Genomic DNA, 27,581 nt, shown 5'->3' with positions numbered 1-27,581 from the left:
ATTTCTTGACCTGCTCCAATGTCCTTCCTGGTGGTGGWGTTTGCAGTTCTTTSCATCTCMATGTGAGGAGGAACTTCTTCCTGTGAGGGTGCCAGAGCCCTGGCACAGGCTGCCCAGGGAGSCTGTGGAGTCTCCTTCTCTGGAGATTTTCCCAACCCGCCTGGATGCCGCCCTGTGCCCCGTGCTCTGGGTGTCCCTGCTGGAGCAGGGGGTTGGACTRGATGATCTCYAGAGCTCCCTTCCAACCTCAACCAGTCTGTGATTCTSTGGTTCTGTGATTCCTGATGCAGTAGCAAGGTAGCAGGGCTGTCCTGAGATGCCATGGCTGCATCCGGAGCTTCTCTTGGCCCACACCGCACTGCGGGACAGCGCGGCCTCCTTCTCCTCGCTGCGCGGTTGGGTTCGCTCCCGGGCACCAACACAGGCTTYCACCTCCTTTTCCCAGTGCTCCGTTTGGATCCTGAACCAGTATCAGCACTGTAGATCTGCTGTGGAAAATCACCTGCTAGGCTCATGGCAGAAGGTGGTTTGGAAGAGAAAAAAAAAAAAAGCCAATAATGGCAATGATTCGTTTTTATCTTAGGTTCTTCATGGCTAGTTTTTGCAGTTCCATATTTATAAGACTGGGAAAAAATGTGAGCTGCAATGTATTGACCTTTATTTGCTGCTCTGCATGGAATTAATCAACAGGTGAAAATCTTCCTGTGGTATTGGGAGGGCTGTAGGAGCTGCAGAACTTGCAGGCTGTGGCCGTCAGGTGGGCGCTCGCGACGGCTGTCTGGCTCACAGGCTGTACCAAATTCTGCTTGTAGATAGATAGATTTCTGGTTGCAATTCAGCACTGTGTGAAAACATGGAAATTAAGTTGTCCACAGGTGAGCTCACTGTTTAACTCTTACAGCCAGTAGTCCTAATATATAACCGAGCCCTTGGAAGGGACCCCTAGAGATCATCTAGTGCAACCCCCCTGCACACGCAGGGACACCAGGCACAGGGTGGCATCCAAGCGGGGTTGGCAGGCTGAGGCTGCAAGGGCCCGAGCTTGTAAGAGCTGGAAAGCCCTGGGGTCGCCTTCCAAGCCATGGAGCCTAGCAGGAGGGAAGGAGGCCGCTGGACACGAGCTTGTTGCATTTCAATCACAAAAACAGGTTCTTTGCTCCTGCTTGAATGCCCATAGCAGCTTCCYGGGAGAAGAGGGTTGCCTGTTCCCTGTGCATCCCAGTACAGCAGGGAATGCAAGTGCGAACCGGGCTGCTTTGCAGGATGCAGCAACCCAGGGCGCTCTCCGATGTACCAAAGTGCTTTGCTGAGTGAGAATAGCAGCCATCAAAAAGCGCTTAAATCCGGCTCAATAGCAGTCAGTATGCCACTAAAATCTAAAAAGGGCTGTAATTGACTGTGTGTGTGSTTTTATAAATAGTTACAATGTCAACAGTTAAACAAATGCTATTCCCTGTCTGGTGGTAATTTATTTATTTTTTCGTTTTCATCTTACCACTTATTTCATTCAGACAAGATAAACAGACAGGAGAATGGGATCTATAGCATTATACTTACATCARTAAACAAAATAATATTTGTTCTGCATCTTAGCAGTAATCGGGCAAGAGTTCAGGCAAGAATGTGTTCTAAGTATTTACCATATAAAAATCCATGGTGTTTCTGGCTGACTTTTATTTTGCCTAAAATGAAAATTTGAAAGCAAGTTCTTTTAAAAAAAAAAATTGTAAATCTGAATGTCAAAATGGCATTTTTCACTTGCGTCCTTTGCTTTTAAGTCATCTTCTTTTTATATTTTTTTCCATAAATATTAGTCTGTGCTGTTAGGGCCTGACTCTTAAAATAACCCTTATTTTCTGCCATTTTCTCCTTTCTAAACCCTTAGTGTCTATCAAATAGTTGTGGAAGAAGAGCGCCCGCGGAGAACCAAGAAGACCACCGAAATCCTGAAGTGCTACCCGGTGCCCATTCACTTCCAGAACGCCTCCCTCCTGAATTCCCAGTACTACTTTGCTGCAGAGTTTCCAGCCAACAGCCTGCAAGCTGCTCAGCCTTTTACTATAGGTGACAACAAAACCTACAGTGGCTTCTGGAACGCGCCGCTTCTTCCCCATAAAAGCTACAGCATCTACTTTCAAGCTGCTAGCAGAGCCAACGGGGTAAGTCTTAGGACAGGTGTGGGTTTACAGGGTGTTAGGCGGAAAAAGGGTGGTAGGCAGCAAGTAATGAGATGCCCAATTCAGTTGCTAATGAGAAAATAAAGTAACCATGAAATTTAACACATCGAGTTTGAAAAATAACAGTTTTCTTAACGCAGTATCACTTAATGATTAAAGGTTGCAAGAAAGAGGAGGAGAAAACACCGCGTTTTCTCAACAGACAGTAGGCAAAGTAGCACATTTCCATTCTGCCTTGTTATTGTCTCAAAGCTGTCGTCCAACAAGTCTGTGTGACTGGCTTTTTTTCTTTCCTTCTTTTTGTTTTTGCTTTCTTGCTTTAAAGAGGAAAGTGTTGTGGCTCCTTTCATTAAGTGTAAGCCAAACTTGATATTGGATTTCAGCACATCTGTCTTGGTCTGTCCAATCCCATTAGCTTAGTTTCTAGCAGTTTGAACTCCCATTTCCTCATTTGCTTGTCTTGAGTGAATTAGAACCCAACTATTTCCCCCCATTTTGTGCACAGTAAAAGAAAAATAAGGAGAGGGAACTGAAATGAAAAGTATGTAAAAAGGCCTTTGCAGATCATGTTTCAATGGGCTAATTCTTCCTAGAATTGTTTTTCATTTCCTGGACAGACCTACCCAGAGCCCTTCAGTTCTTGATAAGCTTTGGCTGTGTGCACTGACAGCCTGGAAATGCTTGCTGCCAGATACCATAATGATCCCTTAGCACAGTGCACTGACAGWGCAGAAATGTGAAACACCACTGATTATTTTCCTTTCCTAAATTGTCTAGAGCGATGCTTACAACTGTACCTACCTGTAAGAAGAAAAATCTCTCAAGGTTATTAAGTTGCCAAAGGAAAAGCACTGAATACTTGCCTGGGTTCTTGTGACTATCTTCCACATATTTCTGCTTTTGAAGTAATGTTAAGAGAAATGTTTATATTAGATACCCAGGCAGATTAGGTTTTGTTTGCCCAAACTATGAAACTACATTGGAATTCCTTAGGAAGTGGTTAAATATGTAATGAGGCACATTAAGTTAACACTTTCATCGCATTTTATCAGTACTTTTAGGAATAGAATCCTAGATGATTTCCTGTGCTTACAAACACAAGATGTGACCTTTTTTTCTCTTTATTTGACACAGGAAACCAAAATTGACTGCGTCAGGGTAGCCACAAAAGGTATGTTCATGTTGTGTCATGTATTCTGTTTTTCAGGCTGTTGACCTTTTCCTTACATGGTCCTTATAAACTTCCAGAAATGTTTATGTTACTAAAAGGCATCACTAAGCCTGTTACAGATTCATTTGCATCTCTAGCTGAGATTTAGGAAGTTTGTTTGTTTGTTTGTTTGTTTGTTTGTTTGTTTGTTTTTAATAATGAAAATACTATTCACTATCAGTTGTCTACTTGAACACTTTTTCAGTATACTCTGTGGGTTTTTATATGATCTCACATTGAATATTTTGGACATTGCTATATATAGTAGAATCACAATATTGTCAGTTGCAGAGTGCGTACTGGCTGCTCACACATCAGTAATGAAAAATTATACTTACTCATAAGTAATTATCTTAATTGCTTTATAAAAGAAAAGCAGAAGAATCAAGCTTTTCATTTTCATGGGACAGATCAGCTCTACTTATTGGAATGTCTCACTCACTTGGGAGGTGAGTTTGTATAAGTGAGATGATATAAGCCTGATCCCCAAACAGGAGAGTCAAAACATACTGTGGATATATTTTATTTTCAAGGCAAGTATTTGTCATTTTCTTGGTAGCATCAGCTTTTTGGTATCTATAGCTGATGATAAAGTCAAGGCCTAAAAAAGAAGCAATGGGATAGTGTGATTATTTAGAGATGGTAGCAGAGGAAAAGGTAGAGAAAACCTGCCATGATTAGAAATAGTTAGGACTACCTTGCAGTTTGGGCACCTACTAAGAGTATGAAACTAAAATATATATATTTTTCAAATATGAAGGAAATAATAGGTTAATTTCTAAGATACTAACTTACTGCTTACTGGAGCAAACTTCCAGTGTCTTCACTGAAAAACAAAACAGTGCACAAGAGATTGGATTCAAATTAAAATCAAACTCAGCATTGCTTTCTGGGCACACCAGTGTTGCCAGCAGTGGATTACGTTTCCTCACAACTCATCATAGGTGATTAGAATCACGATCAGATTTATGAGAATGTTTTTAACTATTTGAAGATTTGATGATTTATCCACTAGTGGATGTTCAGCCATTTCAATTGCATGACTGACTGAAGAATCTTACTGCATCCCATGTGCCAAGTGAGGTAACTTTATGGATCGGAATAACTTCCATAGCAAAAAGCTGCCTACAGGAAGTCTGCTTGGGGAAGGAGATGTGAGAAATGCAGGTTTTATCTGAAAGAAATCTCCATACCTTCCTGTTTCAAAAGCACGTTTCAGGCTTCTTCATCAGCTCTTTGTGAAGTGTGTGAAATAATGTGAGGGGTAACAGTGAGAGCTGTGAAACCAGAGGTGTCCTAGAGGACTGTTAGTCCTTGGGGCAAAACTTTCTTGAGCGGCCTCTTTGAAGGTTGTATTACTGTGCTTATAAACTTAATAACTTTGTACCATTTTTAAGCTACATTATTTTTATCAAAAGAAATGAACAAAGTTTAGTAATAGAATATTAATCACACCTATCTGTATGGATTTTTTTTCTTCCTTTAGAACTAACAGAGATATTTAGGAGAAAAAGAGACTCCTCGTCCACGGGCTGGAAGCAGCAGCCAGTATGGCTCATGTCTGTAGGCCGGGGGCTGCCGCAGCCGCCATTAGGAAAGGCAGAATTGCTCTGTCCTGTTAATCACACCTATCTGTATGGATTTTTTTTTTTCCTTTAGAACTAAGAGATATTTAGGAGAAAAAGAGACGAGAAGGGGAGACCAGAAGGGGACTCCAAGGGCTGGAAGCGGCAGCCAGTATGGCTCACGTCTGTAGGCCGCGGACTGCCGCAGCCGCCATTAGGAAAGGCAGAACTGCTGCATCCCGGGCTCTGCGCCTCAGCCCTGTGCTGCGGCAGGCGGCTGCCGGCCACCATCAGCACGTCGAACAGCTAATGCGGCGCGGGCCTTGCCCGGGTGCGAGCCCGAGGCCGCCGGGGCTGCGATGCCCCAGCCCTGCGCAGGGATCGCCCGTGTGCGGCCGGTCGGGGCCCGCGGCCCTGCGGCCGCCACATGAGGGGCTCCCTGGGCCGCCTCAGGCACCCGCCGTGGTCAGCTCCGCATCGTGGCGCTTGGCAYGGCCCAGGGTGCACGCACGCTGCCTTGCAGCATGTCGTGTTTATGTGCAARTAACATTTCTGGTATGTTCGTGTATTGGCCTTACCTTGGCTCAGGTTTAGTGTTTTGTAAAGCTATGGGGAAGCTTAGCTTTAGAGTGGCTTCAGGTCATTCATCCTGTGGCACAATTCTTTTTAAATTAAGATCTGATCCTGAGAATAATTCTGCACTTGCTTAGGCCCCCGGAGTTGGTAGAGATGCTTGGAACTGTAATAGAGCGTGTGGGAAACCATGTGCTTTAAGAACCTTATCTATTCCAATATGTACCTAATTTTGAGCACCTCCYAACAGGCTTCTTCTTAGGAAAGCACAGCCCACCTCTAGAGGGCCAAATGCATGTGTAGAGTCTGTAGCAGGATAATAATTTATAATTATAATTTATAATTACAATTTATATATATATATAACCCTATATATATATATATTTCAATTCAGTAAGTCCTTAATTTGAAATCATTTTTCAAATGCTTTGGTTTTATGACCATTGCAGCTTTACAAATAAAACCTCTATCACATAATGTCTTTTTAGAGATCATATAAAAATCTCAGTTGCAATGAAGAGAATTGTATTTTAGGATCAGGAATTTGGGGTCTGATGTAGCTAAAAGATCTTGTCCTGCTTCCGCAGAGGTCAAAGGGAACCTCTGCCGCTGACTGTGCTGTGAGCAGGATCAGGCACCATATTCCTGTGCTGCAGAGTTTTATGATATCAGTTTTCTGTAGAGAAAGGTTTGCAGGTTCTCTCTGTTTGGTGCAAATATGGAGACTGCAGGGTTTGCACTCCCGTTCTTTGTGACAAGATAAACAAACAAACAAACAAAAAATCRAGGAGCAATTTTCATAGCACTGGTAATAGCGGTTGTTGTATTTTGCTTGAAATATGGCTTTCATATACCTACTCTTTCTTCAAGCTAAATGACTGTAAAATCTCAGCAGGCGTAGCTGAAAACATYCCCAAGTCCCTCTAAGTACATTGCTATCAACTTTGTGGTACTTTGTGATTTATATTAAGACTATATTTCCTGATATGACTTACAGCACTGTCTGGATAGAGACATCTTGCTTATCTCCTAGGAGCTCAGATCTCAAGAGGGAGACATTATTGTTCTAATTTTGCAATATTGGGAGGCTTTCATTAATTATGAGAGAGAAAGGAATATTACAATATTTTAAATCCAATAGCTGCGATACTCTAACAGCTACCATCAACACTGCATTTCAGTGTTGCAGAGGGATATTTCAAAATATTATGCAGCAGCAGTTTTGAGTTTAATTGTCTGCAGATGGTAGATGATCTATTTTCCTTACTCATTGCCACATTTCTAATAGCACCCAGGCTGTTCTATGTAAATTAGTGATCTTTCATGTAATCCTGTCCTTAATTTTCCAATATTTTTTCTTTACATCATTCTCCAGCTGCATCGTGTTGGATCTGACCTTTTAATTTTTTTTATATTCCTTAATATTTATGTATCATAGTGCATTTAAGCATTTAGAGACCAACCATAGAATTAATGGCAAACAAAGAAACAAAGAAATATGTGAGCTATKGTAAAGAGTTATCTTTACCAGTTAGGAGATTGTTACAATTATGGAAGAAAAGACAGAATATTGCGTACCCACAGACAAGTCACACTTTTTGACTTTCTTCTTCTGAGGCAAATATGAACTTGTTTGAAACTCGTGGCCCTGGTAGTTGTATACATGCATAACTAAARCAGTCATTGGTGATCTTTTGTATGCTGAAAAAGAAGTTAGGTGTATGGGCAGTGTCTGCATTTTCAAATCAAGAATCTAAACAGGTACAGCAAAAAATTATCTTAGCTAGTTCAAGAATATTCTATGTGGAGATTCTATTCAAGAGAAATAAAGGGAAAAAAAAGTACTATGATGAAATAAGAAAATGAAAGGTGAAATTAATGGGGGTTACCCGTAGGAATGAAAGGCAGAGAACATGAAGAAGCAGCTAACTTTCATTTAGGAAGCCCAGTGCTGTCGGTAGCAGAGCTAAACTGTCTCCAGGTTCCTCAAATCACTATATGCAAATAATGTGCTTTGATTCCTCTGGCTGAATGAAAGTCACATAAAAAAAGCTCATTAATATCACAGAATAACCAAACTAACGCCTGAAGATGAAAAGGAATTTGTGNTTTTTTTTTTTTTTTTTTTTTTTTTCATTTGTAAGCGATTCAGACAATAAACTAATGACCAAGGTTCTTCTTGCTGGCCTAGCTTCAGTCTGGCTTTTTTTTCCCTCATGCATGCTGACCTGGAAATCTTCCTTTGCCTTAGCTGCGATAATCGTGACCCAGCTTACAACACCATACATTCGCATCGCCCCTGCTGCAGGCGACGACCAGCTAACAGGTCAGACCTTAAGTACAGACAAGTCATCATGCCCATTTTCCTCTCATTCTCCTTGGCTCCTCCTCCCTCGTCCTTTCATTCTCTGCTCCCGGCGAGTTTTCTGTGTTAAAACTTTCTTTCTTTTTTTTGTCTGTTAAGTTTTCCTTCAGCTCCATTAAGCTGTGCTTGGCACCCAGCCCGACTTGGGCACCCATCCGCGCGTGTTCGACCTCGCTGCATGTCTCCATGGTGGTTGTGGTCTGTGGAATGTTCCTTCAAGCCTGATGTTGTGAAGAGACCCGGCCTTGCTCTGTTTGTAAACTCCAACAGGGTCCACATAGAGATATTTGTCTGTGCACCTGTTGCCTTTTATTTTCTGTATTATTAGACCAAGGCACTAGGATATCTAGATAATTACTTGGGGTTCCAGAGTTGCATGTGTAAGTTAGAATAAATATCTTGTACTAATGGATTTTCTTTTACTGCAGATTGTTGGGGAGTTCATATTTTCTAGCAGCATTTCAAAATGCATAAAATTAAAATAAAAGGCATACTGATTCCCTTTTAATTATATGAGATATGGATTCCAGACTTAAAATAAAATGATGTAGGAAGTGACTTGAGTACTTGAACAAAGCTGCAAGGTTTTTAAAAATAACCATCAAAATAAATTCACTGCACAAGCGAGACAATGATTAGGCTGACGGTTGCTTAAGTCAAGTTTAAAATATAGCAAAAAGTTTTTATGAATTTGGGGAAATGATTCATTTTGCTAAAAAATAAACATGTTCATAAAGCTTTAAGCTTTTTTATTTTCAAATAGAAGAACAGGGCATTAAATTCTCTGGARTCTAAGGAGAGTTTGGTGGAATATATAACAGGGGAAGTTAGTCACAGTCCCATTAGCATTTAGCATGTGATAAAATCACCTTTTTCAAGAGTAAAAGTGTAGTTACTTGGAAAGCATCTAAATGCAGCTACCACGGTGTCTAGGGGGCAAGGACATGTTCAGATGTTTAACATCTGCACAGTGCTGCAGTCAGTAAAAGACAGTTAAATTATTTAGCTTAAGATAAGCGGATTAGTGCTTTCTTTGCTGTGGCATTTTACATGGTGCTACGTGTTGTAAAAGCAGAGCTGAGTGATACATAATGCCCGAGTTACCACATCAATCAAGACTAAATAGTTGCATGTATGTTTCTATTATGGAAATAACACAAGAACTAACCAAAATAGTGTATTTAGACGATGCTAGGAAGCACTAGCTTCTCGTTCTTACTGCTCTGCCAAAAAGACTGTCCTTATACATTTCTTTATCTCARTTATTTTTCACTTGAGAACACAAATGAAAATGTTGAGGAGACAAACAGCATCTCTTCCATATCCTTGAACTTCAGCAAGTTCTGATTTCTTTATCACAGGATTCAAATAAGCTTATGTATTTTTTTTGCATTTAGAGAGGTAAATATTTTTCTTCTCTTTCTGTTATCTGTTTTTTTTTTTTTAATTGCAAAACTTGGTAGCTGTAGAACATAGTTCCCTAGAACTCCTATAAAAAAGTGAAATGACAATAGTTGTTACAGCAAGAGGACAGAGATACAGAGGATTTATTTGGTTAGTTTGTCACTGGGGGCCCATAGCATTGGCCCTCTTTACTTGTCTGTCATATCTGTGATTTTTTGCTTTTTTACAAAATAGGTTATAACAGAAACTAACCTGTAKAGTGAAAGAGACGATACCAAGTGATAGTGGCAAAACAACAATTTTGGCTGTCTACGTGAAATGTATTATCAACCCTCTGAATCCCTCTCATCATGTTGGTGGCCTCTTTTCATGCTGGTAAGAGCATGTGGTCAAAAGGGAAGAAGCTTCTTSCTCGGGAGCCTTGCACATGTTTGTGCTCAGCTGCCACAATGATAGTAGGGAGCAAAAAAGCCTTTCAGCATGGGCCCCGTGACAGCAACAGGAGCTGGACATCTTCTGCAGAGACTCTCTGCTTGGGAGGCCCTCTGGCCGCCTTTCCCACTTCAGGTGCCTGCTGTGTCCCTGAGGAACCCAGGGCTGGATTGCAAGTGAGGAAACAGGGAATGATACAGGTTATTCCAACATTTTTCTCCTCTGGATAAGCAAGCTGTGGAGAGAATCTAAATGCCAAAGGACTCCTACGTGTGGAAGTCACAGTGCTGCTGCTGTCTGCACTTACTGCAAGGCTTACAGCTCTTGCTGTTGAGTAAAACCACAGAGAATTTTCTGTTTAATGCTGTTTAGTGCCTTTTCCTCTGTGCCAAAGTCATCAGATCTGAGACCAAGAAATGACTTGTGTCTTTTCGCACTTGAGATACATACTTAGAGGAAGGCAGGATTGGGATTTTCTTATTTTCTAGTGCAGAGCTGAGGGAAATCACAGCGTGCATAATGAAAATTTAAAATCTTGGCCACATTCCTAAGTGCTTTGGAAAGGTCTTCTCCTTCAGAAGATGGTGAGAGGACGATAGACTCAGCTTTCGAGCTACTTCTGCTCCCAGTGAGTTCCCTCACCCTCATCATCCGCTCGGCCTGGGCCATCTGGTGCAGTTTCTGAAGCGTACGGTGTTACTTTCACTTTGTCCTGCCTTCTTCCCTCTCCCTCGTATAAAAATGACTTCCAGCTACAGGATTAGCTGCTATTCCCCTTAAATATCTTGACAGCCACTCAATATTCCTTTGGAGCGTCTAGAAAGGGGAAATTTTCCTTCCTGTAGCAGTCAAATAGAGTGTCTCTAGGTTTCTAGGATACTATTACATGCTGTAAAGGCAACTTTGCAGTTCCTATTCTTACAAGCCAAAATAAGCAAATAAATCTTGTTAGTGTTAGTGAGTATATTATTATTGCTGATTCAATAGCATCGGGAACTCAGATTTGGGAGGTTGTTTTTATTTTTCAGTGTTAACCTTGCAAAAGTTAACTAACTTGAAATCCACTTAAATGACTCATATTCTCCAAAAGATAGGGGTGACATCTAAATATCTAACATATGTCAGCCAGAAACGAAGAGTACATCTACKTGAAGCACAATGTCACATCCTCCTGGTATCACCTCCACGTTCACACAAATGCAGTTTGCTTGTATGGTAAACCATTAGCAAAAAAGCTATCACGTATGTATGGGAGTGACACAGTTATCTTGGCTTTGAAACAGAATAACAAATGCAAGGTTTTGAGAAAGCCTGAAAGTATTTGCCGTTTACTTCACTATTTTGTAAGAGACMCTACATATTTTCAGTTGGAAATTGGCCATATTTGGTATTCACTTGGCCCTCATCTCTTTTGTTCTGTCTGCATYCTGATAAAACAGCCTGCTTGGAATTATGATTAGGATGTTCATTCTTTCAGACGTTTTTCTTAATTGTTGAAGTATGTCTGAGCTACTTATATTTAAATTAAAATATTTCCATTTGTAATTTAATGGAGCAGCCAGTCCTTTCCTAGATGTTATTAAGACTGGTTTCCATAAAACACCCTTTTTACTACCCACTGTTAATTACGAATGCAGCTGGAAATGTGAGTTCTCTCTGGTACAGTCTCCATAAATGAAATACTTTGTACAATTCAGATATAAAAGGATGTCAGAAGTAACAGATTARCTGCTACTTAAGAAGTGAGAAGAGTTTTCTTTTAAAGGGAGTGACGGTATTAATTTTTAAATTATTATTCTTTAAAAATTCTTAGAATTTAAAAAACCTTTAAAATTTTATCCTACATACCTTCAGGTCTAGATGAACAGCATATTCTACAATCATGCTAAAAGCAGACATAAAAATAATCCCAATTGGTATCTCCTCCCTTACGAAGTTATCAGCATAATAAAATAGAGAGATGTCTTCAGATACAAAACTCAATACGTAAGATTTACTGCAGTAGTTTGGGTCAGATTCTGTTCTCAGCCATTCCGTTATAAATATAAAAACAACCAAAAAAAACGAACTGAAGTCATTGCTTAAATTGCAGCTTCATTTAAATTTTGTATTGCCAAGGTATTTAGTGTAGATTCATGCTGCATTACTGACAATGTAATTTATTAACACAAAAACAGCAGCCTGACCTTGAGAAGGGCTGCTTCCCTATTGATCTGGTTTGCTGGATAGAAATAGGCTATTTCTGTTGCAGTGTTTGTGGCCTCTCCTGTAGGACGTAAGGCATTTGAGCTGGAGCAACAAGGGCTGGACAGCCTTTCACGTTCCCTTTCCTCCGTCCTGGCCCATGGACTTCGATGTGTTCTGACGTGGTGGAACTTGAAGGGCTGCTTGAGACTCCATGGTTTCCTACTTGGACTCTACAACCCTGTTTGTAGCAACCAAGCCATGTGAATCATAGAATCACAGAATCATGGATTCATAAAGGTTGGAAGGGACTTTTGGAGATGATCTAGTTCAGCCCCTCTGCACATGGAGGATCAACTGCATCCAAGCAGTTTTGTAYGTCCTCAGAGCAGGAGATTCTGCAAGCTCTCTTGGCAACCTGTTACGGATGCTCTACCACCCTCACTGTCAAGAAATTTTCCCTTGAGTTCCTGTGGAGCTTGCGGTGCTTCAGTTCGTGGATGCATGTATGAATGTGGGATGAACCCTGCACTTTAGGAGTTTATTCATCTCCTAGTGCTCCTGAACAGCACCCACGWGAATCAATAGCAGTTAAGCATAATGTTCAAGGAGAAAGTGAACACCTAGATGGTGTCATGTCAGCGTGGTCCCACATTGCCACTGCAAGGCYTCGTGACAAGGAAAGCAGAGCGGGAATGGGCTGGACCCTGCAAAGTGAAATTCCRAGCCTGCTTTTGTGCTGTGGCACCAACATTTGTTGTGTTGGTTGTTCAAGGATTCTCATCCTGCCTGCTCAGTTGGKCAATGTAAAGCACAGGGAAATCTTTCTACTTTCTGCAACACCAGCTGAGTGCATTTTAATGGGCTGGAATGTCATTTGTGATTTATTGCCCTTTTTTGTTCTTTTATGTGTTGTATTTGTCATTTTTGCAATGGCAGTTTCATCTATAGAACAGTATAGTTACAAGAAAATGTTAAGGGGATACAGGAGTGCCGCAGGAGCTACTGTTTCCTTTTGCCTTGCSTTGTTTTTAATTTGTTTTGGGGTTTTTTTCTTTTTGGTACATTATAGTCAAATAGCAGGTTTTCTCTTTTTTTAAAACTGAGCAACCAAAGCACCCAGTGTTTAAACACAGAGCCAGCAACTCCACACACCTGGAACAGGAACACCCGGAGAAAGTCCCGTGGCCTGGAAGGAAGCAGGATCGTTCCCTGTCCTTCAGGAAGGACTGAGCAGCCTAGCGGGTTAGATTTTGTCCTGTGAGAGTGTCTTTTATTCAGAAGAATCAAAAATCTGGGTGCCACCCAGTTAGGTCAGCGGCTGCCGGAGCTGTGTTGGGTCCCTCAAGCAACAACAACCTCATTCGGAAATTTGAGCGTTCTTGTCATAGCGGAATATGACCCAAAGTGTCAAGTATCTCTTTAGTGAAGGCACAGAAATAAGATCCAGCTTCAGACACTGAAGATGTGTCTGTTTTTTTTCATTCTAACTTGAAAAATAATCTATTTGCCTAGCAATTTGTCATCTCCATAAAGATATCCACAGAGCTGCTCAGGGTTGCTTTGGGGTTGGGTAGGTTTTTTGGCTGTGTTTTCTTAATAGCATAATGGAAATTGCTAACATAAAAAAAAATCATAAAGATGAAAATATGAATGAACTGACCAGAGTGAACACTGACAAATTTGAGGAATCTCTGCCATCTGTGTGGCACAAATCAGCATGACATCTCATCCAAAACATTTCAGCCTCAGCAATCTACAGAGAGGCAGAAAATGCAAAACAAAACAAGATCATTAATTAATATTTTAGAGAATGGGTCTGTGTTGTATACAGAAGAAATGAAGTCTGCTACTTCATTTCTGTTTAAAAAGAGATGTCTCTGATAGTTACGTTCAAAGCTGAACATGTTTTGCATGTACCACAATGAAAAATTAAGGAGAGACAAGGGAAGAGTCAGAAATTCAGAGACGTAATTACTATCTAAAAAAAGCATGAGTTCCATTGTTTCCCATCTGTAGTTATTGACTGTATTCATAAAATGCTAAGCAATTAGAATTTTAATTTGAAAGAAAATGTGGGACCTGTTTAGGCAAAATCACCTTTACTTCTGAGGTGCTGGAAATCTGGTGCTTGMATCACCAGGGATTTTGATAAACTTGAAATGCAATATTACATGCATTATATCTATATGAGTATGTAGACTAACACTGCAGTGTGCTAGGGTTAGATAGAGCATCTCACGTGGAGCTGACTGTTATCATTGACTTAGATCAAGGCACAGGACTTTAGGCAAAGCAATGTCTCAGCAATTCACGTAGGTTTTCCATAAAATAGCTGAAATTTTACTAAAAATATATACACGGCATTTATTGGAGTAATATCTGAACACGTTGCAAGCAGTGGGTATAATTTTGATTGGATTTCCATATCTCCTTCTCCAGAAATCATTCTGAAAATGTCCTTCTGCTCAATAATGGAAGTTAGACTGTGAGACTCTTCTTATAGGCATTCAAATACATGTTTATACTTTCAAATGTTTATTTTACCAAAACTGTAAACTTGAATATCCTTTTCCTAGTGGCTATTACTGACCAGAAGTTTCAGTGTAAATAGTTCAGAAGTTTCTGTGTAAACAGAAAATTCCCGTGCCAATGAAAGCTGAGGCACAGTTTTGCATAATACCATGTGGAAGGGGCTGCCTCACATGGGTTTAAGCAAAGATCAGGGGAAATGCAGGGATTTTACATCTGCTTTATCTTTTGAGTTCTGCTCCAAAACTCAAGGAGTAAAAGAAGAGAAGGTTTAAGTCTTCTTGGGTCTGTGTCGAGCACGATATTCATGAAACCTTTTGGAATCAAGTTGGTCATATTTTGAATTTTGCCATCTGCTATCATTGCATTAGACAGCTTCTGTTTGCAAGTAAATGTGGCAATAATTAAAAGTGATATGGAAAGGACAGAAGAGGAAAATGACTCTTTAAGGCATTCTTAATCAAATATGACAGTTTTGAGATTTTCCTTTAACCTCTGCAAACTGCAGGAAATATAGGAAAAATGAAATGCAAATCAGTGATAATCAGCTATGCATTCAGAAGAGGCCCAGTCTATTCTTGTCCCTGTACTAGATTCTTCCTTCATCCAGCATTGCCTCAGTTTGAACTTTTTTTCTTTATTGGCAGTACTGTAAATGGTTCTGAAATGTGAACAAAGGCCTCGTATTGGCAGAAAGACAGACTTGGAATTTTATGAAATGATTGTGCCTTTCTTGTGCTGCTGATCATTTCCAGTTCCTCTAACCCACATTTCTGTCACAAAACAGTGTTTTTTAAATATATTTTATGTTAAGAAGTGTTGTCTTTCATTCTGCTTTTAATAAGCTTATCATAAGTACATTTTACCTTTCTATATGCATCGTTACATCTATGCTTTCATTTGAAATGTGAACTACAGTATACTTTCCTCCGAGGAAACAGGTAGGTGCCGAGTAATGAAGGGTAAATTCTTAGAGAGGGACTGTTCCCAAAGAAGTTCGAAGGGAATACAGTGGAGAAGGGGACTTGTAATGGAAATCAGCAAGAATGTCAGCATCATCTATTAGCCCTTGACAGCATAGACTCAAAATGACATTGATGCACAGTCTTAGAACTGGAATTGCTTTACTGTGCTGTCCATTCTCCTCAACCTCTCCATATTCCTCCTAACAACACATTTACGAAGCCTTCACTGATTCCTTGTTTGGATCATTTCATTAGTGTTCCTGAAATTAAGTCCCTGTGGCAGCAGCATCAGAAGATGATATTTTGCTCTACTGCAGCTTTCATATTAATCAGTTGCCCTACTGGAGTGGTGGTCGCTTGCATTCATGGGTGGAAAATGAAATAGTTGCAAGTGTCCATGTCTAAAACCYAGCTCTAGTGCTAGAGTTGGGTTTTAATGTGAGTAGCTCAGCTCCAGAAGTGCTGGATCATTTCTCAGCTGTGATCTGAGTTGATATCTCCCTTGCCTCCTGGAGGCCAAGTGAGTACTAGCAGATACTTCAGATACAGAGTTTTTTTTCTTTCAAATATACTGCCACGGCCTTTCTCTTCGTAGAGACAGGGATCTGTGATGGGCACCGTTGTGGCTGCTTCTTTAGACAGTTCCATACAGAATAGGGTTTGTAAAGATGTAACCAGACTTTTCTTCTACAATAAAATTAAATTAAGTGGAAGGACCCTTTAAGGCAATTTGAATACTTAAGTTTGCAAAGTATATTTATATTTCTTCCTTTGGATTTTTTTTCCAGACTATTTTTTTATTTCTATACACCTTGTGCTGGTTATTAATTTCTGAATGCAGTGAAGGCTGCTGAGTRGAGCTTAGACATCCCATAATGATCTTAGCACTTCTGAAGTGCCAGGACTTAAGTGTCTCTTTCTGTACAAGTGGGGACTTTCAACTGTGTTTGCCCACTGGAGAGGGAATTTCTATGAATTCTAGATAGTTATATTTCTTYAGTAAAGAGAAAAGGAGAAGAGTTACTAGAAGTATTTCTTTTTCTGCAGAGAAAAGCTATCAAGGCATGCTTGCCTATTTTCTTGCAAATCTTTTTCCTTTTTTTTTTTTTTTTAATACAACCTCCAGAAAAATCCTGTGTCAGGAGCCCAGATTAAAATCCTAGTTAAAAAAATAGTTCATTGTGAGACCAGAAGGTATGTGTCAAGCTAGGAACTTTGTTTGTTCTAGGCACATATTACAAAGATTATTATTATTCCTGACAACCAGAAATACAGATGTTAAAAACAGGCTTGTTGCTCATATGCACTAACATGAACCAGCCACCAGCGAGAGAGACGGTTCACTTGATTGATAGGCAGCTAAATGAGTCGTATTCATTGGTGAGGTCGTTCTTTGCATTTCTGTCCATGCAGTTGTGTCRCTCGTATTTACACTTCTGTAAAGAATATCACAAACAGAATCAATAATTCATAATTACTGTTACACAGTGGAGCCTTATTTTGATAGTTCCTTCGTAGCAGAGATGTCTTTAACAAGACAGGTTTTTAACAGCAAAAAACACCCAATAAACAATATACTAAATCAGCATGGCTGTCTTCTGGAAGTACATTTTTTTTTTAGGAAAAGAAGATCTCTAAGTAGCAATATGTATTGTAAGTAGCAATATGTATTGTAGCGAGGATCATAAATCATGGAGGAGATGCTCTCCTGCTAAAATATGAGTGCCATTTTCCCTATGTCCCAGACATTCAAAAAACAGATTTAGTGAGAGCTAGCGTGTCAGAGGAGGGAGAACAGGGATATATTGATTTCAACACTCAAATGGCCTCAGTGCTGAACAAAAGAGAAGGAAAACATAATCCCTGCCCCATGGAAAAAAAAAAACAATTTATATATAAGCACTTCGAAAAGAAGCCAGAAAACAGAGAGAAAAAATACTATAAAAAGAGAAGTAAGCAGACCATACGCCAAGGCTTTTATAAAAACGAATATATTCAAGGCATAGGCTAGAGAGAAAAAAAATGCTGATCAAAACCACCTTCTGTCACAAATATACGCTGCCCACCACCACCTCATAACTTCCACCATATGGACAACAAAGCAGTGCAGTTTCAAAGGAGAAACAGGAACAYTGATTGGAAAGCTCCACCGATGATGGGGAGGGAGAACCTGCTCGGTTAGCTGGAGTTCTACCAGGAGTCRTAAAGCAAAGACTTTCCTAGCAGAACACGCCCTGGCTAGCAGCTGGGGGCTGAACGGCAGCCACTTAACAGTGTAAACAGACTAGCCAGGGCAGTAATTCATTTCATCTCCAAATCCGTATGGGTTTTGGGTCTTCTCCAAGTCACAAATCCGAGCTCCTGGAATGAACTTGAAGCTCAAACAAAAAGCTTGCCTTTGCACAACAATGGCAGTGCTGCTGTAGACCTAAAAAGGGAATGTTAGGAGGGGGGAAAGCACGGAGGAAATATTTTTGGGGAAAAAAATGGATATTTTCCACAGCTCTACCATTTTCAGGTGTTAGCAGGCTGTGATAAAGGGCCAGAGTCCCTGCTGATCACTCCACGTTTATGACCTGCCTCTCCGGAGCACKCCCTTACATACCGGTAGCACAGACTCTTCAGGAGAAATGTATCCGTGTACTTTCTTATTTTGTCCTATTGCCCTTTCTGCCAGCCTTTTACTTTTGGCACCTCTTTGTACATCCTTTTCCTACAAGAATCTTTATGTTATTCCCCTCGAAACACCCTGACCAAAGGCACCCATAAAAACATTACTCTGTCCCTCAAATCACTGCTTCTGCTTGTGGTACTTGCTGGAGACAGTGTCTGATGCTGGCTACCTGCAAGAGCAGGAAGGGATCTTATTTATCTGAGTATTAGAAGTGCATTTTCTTAAGAGTATTTATGTCCCTTTCCCACTTCTGATTGCTACACCTGCCTATGGCATTCTGTCTCCATTCAATAGTAGGGTTCAGGGTACTTTGTGTTTGCTTGTAGCACAGTGGGGCTGCCACCTAATTTACAGCTTCTGGGTCCTCCTATCATACCAATAACAGGGAGCAATAGTGATGATAGTAGCCTTTGCATTCACCCCTGTAATTTGTGATGACCTTGATATGGTCAGAATCTTTAAAGCCAAGTTCTCTGATCTTTCCCATCCAGGTACTTCATGGCAGTGTCAATAGGACTCCAGGGGTGGATATTCCAAGGAGGTATCACACATCTTAGAGCCTGTTTTCTCTGGAGAAGAGAAGGCTGAGAGGGGATCTGATGAATATGTATAAGTACATGAAGGGGGGATGTAGGGAGGAAGGGGCCCAGCTCTCCTCAGTGATGGCCAGTGACGGGACAAGGGGCAATGGACATAAGTTGAAACACAGGCAGTTCCATGTCCATGTGAGGAGGAACTTCTTCCCTGTGAGGGTGACAGCGCCCTGGCACAGGCTGCCCAGGGAGGTTGTGGAGTCTCCTTCTCTGGAGATCTTCCCAACCCACCTGGATGCCGCCCTGTGCCMCRTGCTCTGGSTGTCCCTGCTGGAGCAGGGGGGTTGGACTAGCTGATCTCTAGAGGTCCCTTCCAACCTCAACCAGTCTGTGATTCTGTGAGCAGTGTCTCTCTTCTACCTTGTACCATTTTGCCTGGTTTCAGCCACCTAAGCCCCATGCAGGTGTCACACAAGGGTGTAACATCTCAGTTTCCTGGCCCAGTGGGTGAAATAAGTTAAAACTAGGTGCTGAGAAGCAGTAATAGCCAAATCACAGCACCTGCATGATAATTTGATTGCACTCCTCAGGAGAAAGTGACACCTTGCAGGGGCGATCGTTTACTTCAGAGAGAAACAGTGGGACATTGCCAGTGTTTGTGTACTATGGGAAGTCACTAATATAAAAAAATAATTAGAGCAAGCAAGCTTTACTAGAGACCAAGACAATCTACYGGTATTATTACCTTAAATTTACATCTGGTAAATTTACATTATCTTTACATCTGTCACTGGAACRGCCATGAGTGCTGTTCAGTGAGAAGAGGCTTGACGGTGCCTTAGCAAGCAGGMGCCTTTTCAGAAGTTAAAGCTGCAGAGAGAAAGTAAAAAAGCAGTGACTATGATCACCCTTGAGTGGGAGAAATAAAATGAGGCCAATTTACTATATTAAAGGAAGGGATTGTTTATTGACCGCAATAGAAGAAAGGAAAAAAAAGGTCCGGATTTTATAAAAATTGCTTCAGACAAAACAATCTATAGCTGGTCTTAGGTAGTTGTAGCTTTTATTGTATTCCTTTGTTTGTAAATAGCACTAGCAGCTCCAGGCTGTTCTGTCAGGGTTATTTTGATGATAATTTTTTTCTCTACAATGACCTAACTACCTTTTTTTCTATAAGGTAGTTCATCAATATTGTAAAATCAAGTCCAAACTTTGCTAATTAAGAAAAAGAGAGAGAGAGAGAAGAGTTCCAATTTTGGAACTGCAAATTTTATTTAATTTTGTGGAACTCCATTTCTTTTACTGCAAAAAAAAACTCATTAGTTTTGAAAAAAACATAAGAAAACAAGCTAGCCTAGTTTAAGGGATTGGTGTTTTGCTTGCTTATTTTACTCAGTCCAGAGTCTTTGATTCCATGTTCTTGAGTAATAGTTAAACTGTTCTATCCATAAACTACCTACAGAAGATCAGTGTTCATAAGGTTTTGGGTTGGATCAATAACATGRTGCTTTTGTGCCTTCTGAATCACAAAGCAAAGTGAAATTTCCCATTGAAGGAAATTGCAAAACAATTTTCCCCAAAGGTCAAATTATTTCTGTATTAATACTAGACCTGTATATCCTGGCTGAGAACTAGAAGAAGTCTTCAAAAATTGAGGATTTTTTTTATTACCCTGTCTTTTAAGCCCTTCCACCTTTTACCCTCTCATTTAGCCCATCATTTGAGTAAGGCTACAGCAGCAGGAATTCCACTGGATGAAATAATTTAAGAATTCACACAGCAGAAGACACTAAATATTAGTGACTAGAATAGAATTCACTTCACAATCCAGAGAGGAGTTAGATGCTGAAAAATGGCAGGGTAATCACTAAACTTCAGAAAAGAAGATTTCAATGTAAAGAAGAAGCTGGATGAAAAGGTCTGAAAGTCAAAAATAAGTGAAGGAAAATCTATAGGCATCTCATGGATCCTACTTACAAAGATAATCACTGAGTCTTGTAAGGTGCTGAACAAAAGGGGAGCCATGACGGAAAGACATAAATCAGGCTGGCTGAATGGCAGTTTTTCTAGGTTAAGAAAAAAGTCAGATTTAAAAAAAAAAAAAAAAGATGTTTCATGTTAGGAAATCTAACTTTAGGCAGAGCCTCAAAGAATGGGCAATAAATATGTAAAGGGAAATTGGAAGAGCTGAGATTAATTGGAAGTGTATATAGCTAAGGGTATGGAATCAAACAACAACGTTGCCTTGCAGGTTAATGCAGGAAGCTCATTTTACAGCATTTGTTGTTTGTTGGGCTGCAGCGAATCTCTCTCTGCTTTTCACGCCTAGCAGGAAGCGCTGCAGGTTTTTTCCCAGCAAATTGGGAATTTCCAAAGTCAGCTCCTTAATCCTTTGCAAACTGGCGGAAGCATTTCCCTGTCCCTTCGTTTCCTAAGCAGATCCCTTGAGCTGTCCTACGCTCACAAGTTTAAGGTCTAAAACTAAAAACTAAGTCTGAAACTAAAACAAAATCCAGTAAGTCATTAGATCCAGGATTGTAAGGAAAATACATTGACTTGGCTCAGCAGTTGGCGACAAAATGCAGCCTGTCGTTAAAAATAGGTACTCGGATAGAGATGCCGAATACCACTCGTCTTGTAGCTATGTACTTAAAAATCACTGTCTCTAACAAGTTGTTTGAATCAACAGTGATAAACASAATAAATACCAGGACTATAATATCACGATACAACAGTAGATAATTAATTATTTTTATATAGAAAGATTGCATTTCACTGAGGTTTTTTAGAACGTGTTGGTGCAGGAGTGTGTCAAGGAGACACGCTGTTGCCCAAAGGGTAAACTTTTTTTTCCTTAAGGCCCGCAACAGTCATTTTCCAAATCTCTTTTGGAAAGATACAAATGGAATTAAAAACGCAGGTTGACATTAGGATTTTTCAGCTGGCAAGGTGGATTTCACGACTGCTGCCCCTGGCTGCTCAGATCTCCAAACACATTTTATTTTTTTCTCTATGCTGCCAGTGCAATTGTTCACATGGACATGGTTAAAAGTGAGTTGAAAAGTAGTTATGAGGGGAAAGACAGAGAATTACTTTGGATCAACAAATGCCTATACGACAGAAACAGAAGAGAAATAAACTGCCAAGTTTTATCATAGCCAATGTACTTAAAGGTGCAACACTATCCATTAACACTATGCAAAATGTCTATTAAACACATGGAAGCAAATATAGAATGGGATGCGAGGTGATTGAGGTTCCTAGGATTCACACAGGGCTGTGGGGAATTTCAACAGGAACTAAACTGAACTGGCAGCACAAGCTCAAGTTTGAGTTTTGAAAAATGCCACATAGTGTTCAGTGGAGGAAATTATGAATCACCTTCAAGTCATAAAAGGTTCACAATTCATCACTACACGGAAGGTGGGAATGCAGTTTTCACTGCAAAMTGCATCAGCGGCCTGTCCAGCATCCATCTGGTGTCCAAAGAAAACCAAGCAGAGTGTGAGGGGGGATGGACAAGGGGGTGGAATAACACAGACAGAGATGTTTTTAATCTTGTTTTGGAAAAACTGTTTGTTCTCAGCTAGAATATGGTGCACTGCTATTTCCTGCCTCACAGCAAAAGTACCATAGAGCAGGAGTGCTAGGAATATGTAGGAAATGAGAAAGCCTGACATAACTCTGGTTGGTTGCATGTAAAAATAGCATGAGCTGCGTTGAAAGTATAGACAATGTTCAACAATATTGAAGGGAAAAAAAGTCAGGAATTTCTAGTACTAAAAGACGCAAGAAACGACCAAGAAAGGGGAGAGATAGCAAATTAAAGAAATAAATATGTTTGATAAATTTGTTCCTTTTGCCTGTTTGACTGGGAACTCACTGACACTAAGAAAGATGCCAAAAGAGAAGTCAGACCGGGAATGGAAAACAGGGAATGCAGGCGAGTACAATATGAGTTAATGTCAGAATCTGGATTTAGCAATATTTAATGATGATTTTGTAATATTTAATGATAAAAGTGATGGTTTGGTATGGTTTAGAATGATTGAAAGCATCATGTTTCTAGTGTAAGACCATGYCTGTGAATCAGGTGAAGTCTGTCGCGGTGGGACGTTCGGAGCGGCATTGCGTGCACCTTTCGCTGGCCCGTTTGAGATCACCCTGAATGGGAGAAGTGACCGATGCGTTATAGGGATGTTAGGTCTGTATCCCTCCTTGTGGGTGGGATTTGTTTGGAGCATGTGCYGTAATGGCGGATTCTCCAACTTGTCCATGATTCCCAAGGAAATAATGGATAGTATTATTGAAGACATCACATAAAAGTTGTGCTCCACAGTATGTGGAAAACACCTACTCTGAGTAGGATTTTCATAGAGTCATAGAATCCTTAAGGTTGGAAGGGACCTCTAGAGATCATGCAGCCCAACCCCCTGCTCCAGCAGGGACACCCAGAGCATGTGGCACAGGGCGGCATCCAGGCGGGTTTGGAAGATCTCCAGAGATGGAGATTCCACAACCTCCCTGGGCAGCCTGTGCCAGTGATACCATCTCCTCTGTGTGCAGTACCACCCAAGTGAGGACCTTGTGCTGTCACAGAGAGACATGACATTGGACAAAACACGTTAATTCAGCAAGGTCCCTTCCCCTCCATGTGGTGGAGCCTCATGATTCTAGTGAGCTGTTACTGGGAGCCTCTCCGGAAGGAATGAGACCATCAGGCAGGGTTTGATTTAAGGAAGGCCAAACAGGCAAGTGTTCCAGTAAGGTGGCCCAAAGGAGACAACGCAGGCAAGACTGGAAGAAACCACTCCTGGAAGTTATAGTTGGAAAGACGATGCTTGTGGTTAACTAAGGAATCTTCTTTGCTTGGATTTTAGATTTCAAGCAGGACAGCAAAGTCCCTCTCATCTCTTAGCATCTCTGTGGTGCTTGATTCTCATCTTCCTGTTTGCCAGATCAGCTCAGCAGCTGCCTCCTGCACAGAGATACTCGAGATGCCTCCTAAACRCCCCATACACTTCTGAGTGCGGAGCAGATGACAGTAACAAAGAGTTGCCTTATAAAAAGGCAGCCTATATAATGACAGCCTTATAAAAAGCATTTCTGTATGAGACAAGGAAAATAAAAATAGAACTGCTTATAGCAGAGTTTTGGGCATATGCAGAGCACAACGTATAGAGGCTGATTCTGTTCCTACGGAGTGGGAATTTTCCTAGCTCAGGATTTTAATGAAGCGATGGGTGAGTAACCGTGGTGGGTGCTCTGCTGGGGCTGGACTCAGAGACAGAGAGCACATCATTCCCTCTAGCTTGTCCCTCACAAGGTGCCAGGGCCTGAGGTGTCCAAAGAACTCAGAACGATTAGTTCCAGGTCTATTTTGATTAAAACTTAGCATCTTTTTGTACTTGGCATCAGTACAAACCGCCAGGCTGTCCTGTCATTCAGGATAGGTGCTTCGAAGGTGCAAACCAAAGGTATAATTGTGTGTGATGAGAAAAACTGTCTACAAAAATGCTGGTTATGATTGATAAGATGCATTGGGTATTTTTCCTTGTAATCTTCAGAAAATATGTCTGCATGTAAATTAATCACCMAACTGTTTTCTTCCCCCAAAAAGGAAATGAGAACACAAATACAATTGGTGCTTTCAAAATCCTTGCTGGAACCCAGACAATGAGATGAGTGTGTCCTTAAAATATTATATTTTAATAAGAATTTACTCTTCCTTCCTCCTTTCCAGAAAGGCTGTAGCAGGGAAGCGACACATAAATCCCTGTGTCCACTTAATGGCATGGTGCTGCAAATGATAAATATTACCACATTTTGATTAAAAGAAAAAAAAAAAAGCAGTTTGTGAATTGAATACTGCTTCCTTAACATTTTTCATCCTGAACTCATTTAGTAGAGGAAATGGATATTTCATCAGACATGGATTTGACGTTCCATCACATTATACAGTAAACAGTACAAATGATGTTATTTTTTTAAAATGGAGAAGCTGCAAGAGCTAAGACAGTAGCTGCTGTAAGGCACTGGTTATCTCATTTAAACAGATATTAAATGTGGGTGCCAGTGGTGTGATCATCAGCTGCTTCCCACTTGGTGAATAAATTGCTTAGAAGGAGTCTTTTTGCCTACCAGATGTGACCTAGATTTAGATTTCCAAAGGCAAAAAAAAAGTCTATTGTGTAAAAAAACAATTGCTGGTAAAATGCGTGGTAAATGAGCTTATCTCACTTTTCCAGGTGTTTAAGCTAATATGTTATGGAATTACGGCTTCATTTATGAAAAATAATTGAGGAAAATGTTCCAGCAAATCAAATTTGGATAAAGGCTTAGGGCAGTTATTGTGTTGCTAGCAAGTTTCTAAATGGCAGAAAGAACAGGGAGCCAGAACAGATAATAAAAATACAGAAATTTCTCTCTGTGAAGGGGCTCTTGTGAAAGGGTCAGACCTGGCTGTGGTATCCAACCTGTGTTGCTATCTAGAGAAATGGGATAATATGAACTATTTATTTCTGTCAATGCATATGAAAGCGGATTTGGGTTTTTGTTTTTCTCAAAAGATCAAGCACTGATGTCTGTTGGTCCAGGATAAGATTTATTACGTTGGTAGGTTAAACGTATGACTATTAGAAGAATAACATCCTTGTTCTTTTTCTCCCTCCTCTTTTACGTTTACTGCTTCCATAGGGGCTGCCACTCGAAAGCCAGACCCAGAGCCTGAAAAGCAGACCGACCATACTGTTAAAATTGCTGGAGTCATTGCGGGCATCTTGCTGTTCGTCATTATATTTCTGGGGGTCGTGCTGGTGATGAAGAAAAGGTGAGCACTTAGCCATGTTTTCTGTGTACCTGTTTATGTGGTAGCATGTCGTATGGCAGTTTCCAAGTTGACACTGTCAAAAGTATCCAGSCACCGTAGCACCCTTTCCCACGGAGTTTAGGGTGTGCTGCTCCCTGCTCCCACCCCAAAGGCTCTCTGTGATTTTATAAAACCACGCTCTGTCTTTTACCCCTGCAGCATTTTCTACGCACATTTCTATGTTTGTGGCTTTGCAATAAAAGAAAAAAACAGCTTGAGGTTAATGATTCTAGCACTGGGAGCATTAGCCCTGCATGGTGGCCTCTAACAACAGGCCAGTGTCTCTCCCCTGAAAGGCTGAGGCTCCCCTCTGTCCACCAGGTCAGGTGGAAGTTAGATGTAGGTTCATTTCCTACGGAAATCAGAGTTGCCCATCCTGAATACAAAGGAGCACTCAGTCAAACAGTAACATGACTGGTAAGATAAAGTAATTTGTGCTAAGAACACAAGGGTTCTTGTGCTAAGGGTCTGTCTTGTCATAAACTCCATTCCTTGAGAGGAAACAGAAGTGTTATAACGGTGCTGAATGTTTCCAGCCTGCACATACGTTGAGATTCCATGCTTGTAAAATCCCCCAAACACGGCCACAACAGCAGGAGGGCCAGAGTTAAACCTGGTTGCCTCTCTCTCGATACTGTAAAAGGGGAAAAAATAAAGGGATAAAATATCACGTAGCTGGGGAGGTGGCAGGGATAAGGAAAAAAAAAGAGCGATGATGGCAACTAAGTCTAGACTAGGAAAAATCCACTAGCAATTAGAGTCATAGGGTTTAGGTCGGATCCTACGGGGTGTGAGCTGCCGCAGCGCTGGAGGGGAGACTGGGACTGGTCTCAGCTCTGCAGTGGCCCTGAGTCACAGATTCTCCATCTGGGGATTCCTGCCTGCTGTCTCTGTCCAGCCCCATATCCTCTCTCAGCCTCGTGCAGCCCCCGTTATCCYCTTGTCTTCCTACGTGAGCTGCCATGGCCAGAATTTGATCATCCTGACATTATCTGCAGTCTGGTGATTTAATTGTGTGCTAACTGGCTTGGCAGGTGTGAGGCAGTGCAAAGCCCTGGGCTGCCTGAACCTCTCYCCAAAGAGAGAACCTCGCAGCTGCCTGGCAGTGCCTCAGGGCAGGCAGCAGAAATAGCTGGGTTTTCACTGTCTTTCAAGGCAGAAGTGGGGCCACAGAACGGAATTAGAAGGGCTCTATGCAGAGAAAGGTGAGCAGTGGCCAGGGCAGAGGGCTAGTCYGTGAATAAAGGTAGAAAAAAGCAATCAAAAATCACCACAGAGAAAAGACTTGAGAGATAGGCCCCAGGGTAGGTCTAGCTGGGGCATTGAAACCAGCCAATTAATCAAATCTTCTCAATAAATGACTATGTAGCAGAGTTAAAATCTGGTTTGATTTGCAGTACTTTTTTCTTCCCACTTCTGATTCTTTGCAGCATCCCTTCAGTTTTAACAGTGAATCCCCAGACTACTCCCTGGGGCCAACCTCAGCACTTGGCATGCAGGGAGGAAGACTTCTTGCCTTGTCTGGTCAACCCTACCTCACATTATTCCCAGCTGATATTCATGACCCTTTCTCTTCCAATCCGGAGCCTTTCCTTAATCATTCATGCCAAAGGTGGAGTGTATTCACCTGAGGCAGACCAGATCTTCTTAATCTTCCACAGAGAGCATTGCAGCAGAAAGTCCACCTCGTTATAAACTGAATAAGATGTTAGGGTCTGTGGCTGAATGGATAGTATTCCATGTCCTTTCATGCTGTCGGGAAAAGCTGTTTGATAGTCTAATTGTAGGAAGGCTCAAATCCCAAGCATTTCAATAGGTGTTAGTGCAGAACACTGCTTGATTCCTTTTGTCCCTGGCAGCATAGCAATTATTATTCGTAGTAATCTTGTTGTTAGGGAGGGAAAAAAATACATTACATGAACTTCTTGGAGGATTCAAATAAATCTACTTGTGACAAGGATGAAAATACTGCAAGTGCAATAGTCTTGTCCATGAACTCTGTTGCCAAACACACSCAGTTTTATTGTGTAGTGCAGAAATAGTGATCCTAATAACTTATTTAAACGTGTCCGAGAATCATGCTGTAGCCTTGAACAAAA

At 41.0% G+C, this 27,581-nt stretch overlaps 1 protein-coding gene across 1 annotated transcript in view; it reads left to right on the top strand.

Annotated features, from left to right (window-relative positions):
- PTPRM (protein tyrosine phosphatase, receptor type M) overlaps nt 1-27,581 on the top strand; it is a 328,512-nt gene that overhangs the window by 159,102 nt on the left and 141,829 nt on the right. Inside the window, exons 11-14 of the mRNA XM_026035379.1 lie at nt 1,886-2,159; nt 3,312-3,348; nt 7,777-7,851; nt 25,311-25,443. Coding sequence (XP_025891164.1) covers nt 1,886-2,159; nt 3,312-3,348; nt 7,777-7,851; nt 25,311-25,443 — 519 coding nt within the window. The remainder of the gene's footprint in view (nt 1-1,885; nt 2,160-3,311; nt 3,349-7,776; nt 7,852-25,310; nt 25,444-27,581) is intronic.

Source organism: Nothoprocta perdicaria, unplaced genomic scaffold (genome assembly GCF_003342845.1).
Source record: "Nothoprocta perdicaria isolate Ctin4 unplaced genomic scaffold, notPer1 scaffold_16, whole genome shotgun sequence".
NCBI lineage: Eukaryota > Metazoa > Chordata > Aves > Tinamiformes > Tinamidae > Nothoprocta > Nothoprocta perdicaria.
The sequence above is the reverse complement of the archived record's forward strand: the minus strand, read 5'-3'. Positions and strand labels throughout refer to the sequence as shown.